The sequence below is a fragment of the Chionomys nivalis genome, chromosome 4 (genome assembly GCF_950005125.1).
Source record: "Chionomys nivalis chromosome 4, mChiNiv1.1, whole genome shotgun sequence".
Classification (NCBI taxonomy): Eukaryota; Metazoa; Chordata; class Mammalia; order Rodentia; family Cricetidae; genus Chionomys; species Chionomys nivalis.
Window position 1 is genome coordinate 15,235,217 of NC_080089.1, and position 3,069 is coordinate 15,238,285.

Below are 3,069 nucleotides of genomic sequence, written 5' to 3' on the forward strand. Positions count from 1 at the left end.
GGAAGGGATGAACACACACACACACAGTGTGACAGAGAAACATTCCAAATGACCAATTAATATTTTAAAAATCCTTACCCCATTAATAATCAAGGAAATTAGTAATCAAATTAAAATCTTACTGAGGACAAATCAGCTCCCTCTTTATAGATCTTGGGTTTGTACTCATGGGACTGGAACAGAGTGACACATGGAATGGAGAGTTTCCCTGTCATTTTACTGATGGTGCCACAGCAGGACAGGTCACTTGGCTGTCAGTATTGCCTGTTGTGTGGCAAACAGCATGGGTGTGGACATGGTGAGAAGTGCGGGAAGTCCTTTAGTAGTACCTTTCCTAAAGGCAGGGAAAACCAGTCACCTTAGACTGCTGGATACCAGTAGCCGTCCTGGCCAGTGGAGGCAGAGCCAAGCAGTGAAGGGGACCCTGGATGCACGGGAAGTTCAGGCACCAGCCTGCTCTCACCCGGAACAGTCTGAGGAAGGACATGGCCAGGACCAGGCAGGATCAAGGGATGTGGGTAGGAGAGGGGACCCTCAGGAATGGAGCAGCAGGTACAGAGAGAAGGCTGAGAGGCTGTAAGACAGCTCCCGGGCTGAGGCAGAGCCGGCAAAGTGGAGGGCCACTTCCACGTTAGGGTTGCCCTGGGTGGGCTCAAACCACTTCTGCAGACACCGGCCGCTCTTCCTGTGCTCAGAACTGGCCTTGAATGTGTTGCCCCAGATCTTCTCACACAGATCAGTGGGGGTGGGGAATACATCCGAGAAAGGGCGGCAGGGCGCCTGTACCGGGCAGCGGTTTTTCCCTGTAGGGGTTGAGGATGGTTTCCTCACTTCCCATTGTCCCTTCTCTTCCATGTCCCCATCATCATGGGGGGATAGAAGAAGGCTTGCATCCTCACCCAGGTTGATGGCCCCCAAGGACCCAGTCAGTCCACTTACCCTGACTCCAGTCCCAGCCACTATGCCAGTTGGATTTGCAAGTGAAAGATGAGCTGCAGTCTTTCCACCACTCCTCACAATCCTCCCAGCACAGTGGCGCGCCCCAAACCCGTTCTTCTTGCCTGTTCGGGGCCACCTGGGTGCAGGAAGAGAGAGGCGGAGATAGCTAATCCTTTATACGGTCCTTGCGTATTATTCTTTCTCTTGTGCACGTGTGCGCATTCTGGACGTGCAGGTGTGTGTGTCTGAGTGGAGGCCAGAGGATAGTCTCCAGTGCTGTTATTCAGGGCCCGTCCCCGTTGGCTTAGAGACGGTGTCTCTCACTCCCAGAGCTCACCAAGCAGGCTAGGTTGGCTGGCAGCAAGCCCGGGGACCCACCTGCCTCTGCCTCTGGAGTGCTGAGATTACAACAGCTCACCTCCACACCTAGTTTTTTATATGGGGTCCGAGGATTGAACTCGGGTCCTCACGCTCGTGTGGCAAGTGCTCTACTGACAGAGCCATCTCCTAGTCTGAGGTATTTATTATTATTATTATTATTTAAATGAGAACTGTGAAGCTGAGTGGCTATTTGTCCCCGGCTATCCAGTGTGTAAGTAGGGATTGGAAGTCACACTCAGGTGCATCTCATCCTATTGCCCACATCAGACAGTGTCCCCATGCTATCCTCCAGGGACAGAGGCAGCTCCCTCTTCATCCCTTTCCCAGGCCTCTGGCTCTGCTCTTATCTCCTAGTCCTACTCGCCTAGGATGAATGGAAGGGAATTGCACGGGTCTGCCTCCCGCCTGCTCACCGGCTGGATCCAAGGCCCCAGGTTGGGGGAACACTCATGAAAGCAGATGGCCTGGATGAAGTGCTTGTGACATATGGGGGTCAGCAGTCCACAGTGCATCATGCTGAAGTTAAAGAGCAAGGACTCATCCAGGTGGGCTTCCCAGCTTGTGGTGAGCGTGCAGCAGGCATTGTCCTTCCAGGGAACGCACTGGAGATGGAGGAAGAAGCGGCAGGCAGTGGGTAAGAGGTGGAGGTTGAGGGCCTTGGGCAGAAGGTGTCAGGAGAAGGGACATCTTGAACACCTCTGTAGAGCAGGGACTCTGGTATCTGTCAACATGGCCCTGAAGAACAGGAGGCATCTGACCACTGACCTCTTCTGCTTTGTCTACCTGCCACAGAACATAGCTTCCTGATGTCAGCTCCAGGGAGGAAATAAATCCAGGAAAGCAAACAGAAAGAAGTCCCATGGAGAGTCAGGAACCTGGTTATGATGATGGGTAGAAGGAACATTCCTCTTCCCATAGCCCTGTTTTGTCTTTAGGAGACCGACCAGGACACACACTAAGTCCTGTGTCTAGCCAGGACACGTTGGCAGGAAGGCTTGCACTGACCCTTGGTTGGTCAACAGGGCTTCTGGGATCACCGCATGACCTGTTTCCCAAGTGACCAGAGCAGCTCAGGAAAGAAATCCAGACTAAGGAACCAGATGATCAGGGCTGATGGAGTACAGGGACCACCTTGCCTGTATTCCTTCTTTCATAAACCTAAGAAGCCACCCCTGGGCCATCTCCTGTCCCTGTACCTCCAAGTAGAGCTTGTCTTCTGGGCCAGGCTCTCGCTTGTGGTGCTTGGCATTCATGCAGATGTTGACTGGCTTGTCCCCTGACGAGGTGGGCATGACCGTCCACAATCCCAAGAGGATTTGCCACCATTGTGCCATGGCCTGCTGCAGAGAAAAGCCTGTGATAGAGGACAGCCATCCCAATCCCTCCAAAACACCAGGCACTAAAGATGGCGTGGGGGCGCCAAGGCTTCCTTAGGTCGCTGGAACATTCTGGCTGCTCTTAGAACTTTCTGTGTAGAGCAGCATTATAGAATGTCAGGGCAGGTGAAATCATACCTGGATCTGATACCCACTACCAACCATTGCAGAGATGCAGAAACCAAACCAGCAACAGGGCAAAGAAAAGAAAACGGGAAAAAAAAAAAATCTCTGAAGAGGAGGGCAGGTAGGTAACGGCTCCAAGCCCTTCTACACTTAGATACAGCTCTGCTAACTCAGTGATGTATGGACTGGGAGTCTAGAGCTTTGATCCCAGCCCACAGCCAGTCTGTTGGCCAAGTACCAGTCCCCA

At 52.8% G+C, this 3,069-nt stretch overlaps 1 protein-coding gene across 2 annotated transcripts; it reads right to left on the minus strand.

Annotated features, from left to right (window-relative positions):
* Positions 1 to 526: 526 nt before the first annotated feature.
* Izumo1r (IZUMO1 receptor, JUNO) lies at positions 527 to 2,654 on the minus strand. Of its 2 annotated transcripts, none has more exons than XM_057768628.1 (4): positions 2,517 to 2,654; positions 1,734 to 1,922; positions 940 to 1,075; positions 527 to 803 (listed from the first exon to the last, which is right to left on the minus strand). In XM_057768628.1, exons 1-4 carry the CDS (start codon positions 2,652 to 2,654, stop codon positions 535 to 537), a joined length of 732 nt encoding a protein of 243 aa, XP_057624611.1. In that variant the 3' UTR covers positions 527 to 534. The 2 variants fall into 2 exon arrangements, with proteins under 2 accessions (XP_057624611.1, XP_057624612.1); XM_057768629.1 differs by having other exon boundaries at positions 1,719 to 1,922.
* Positions 2,655 to 3,069: the final 415 nt, after the last annotated feature.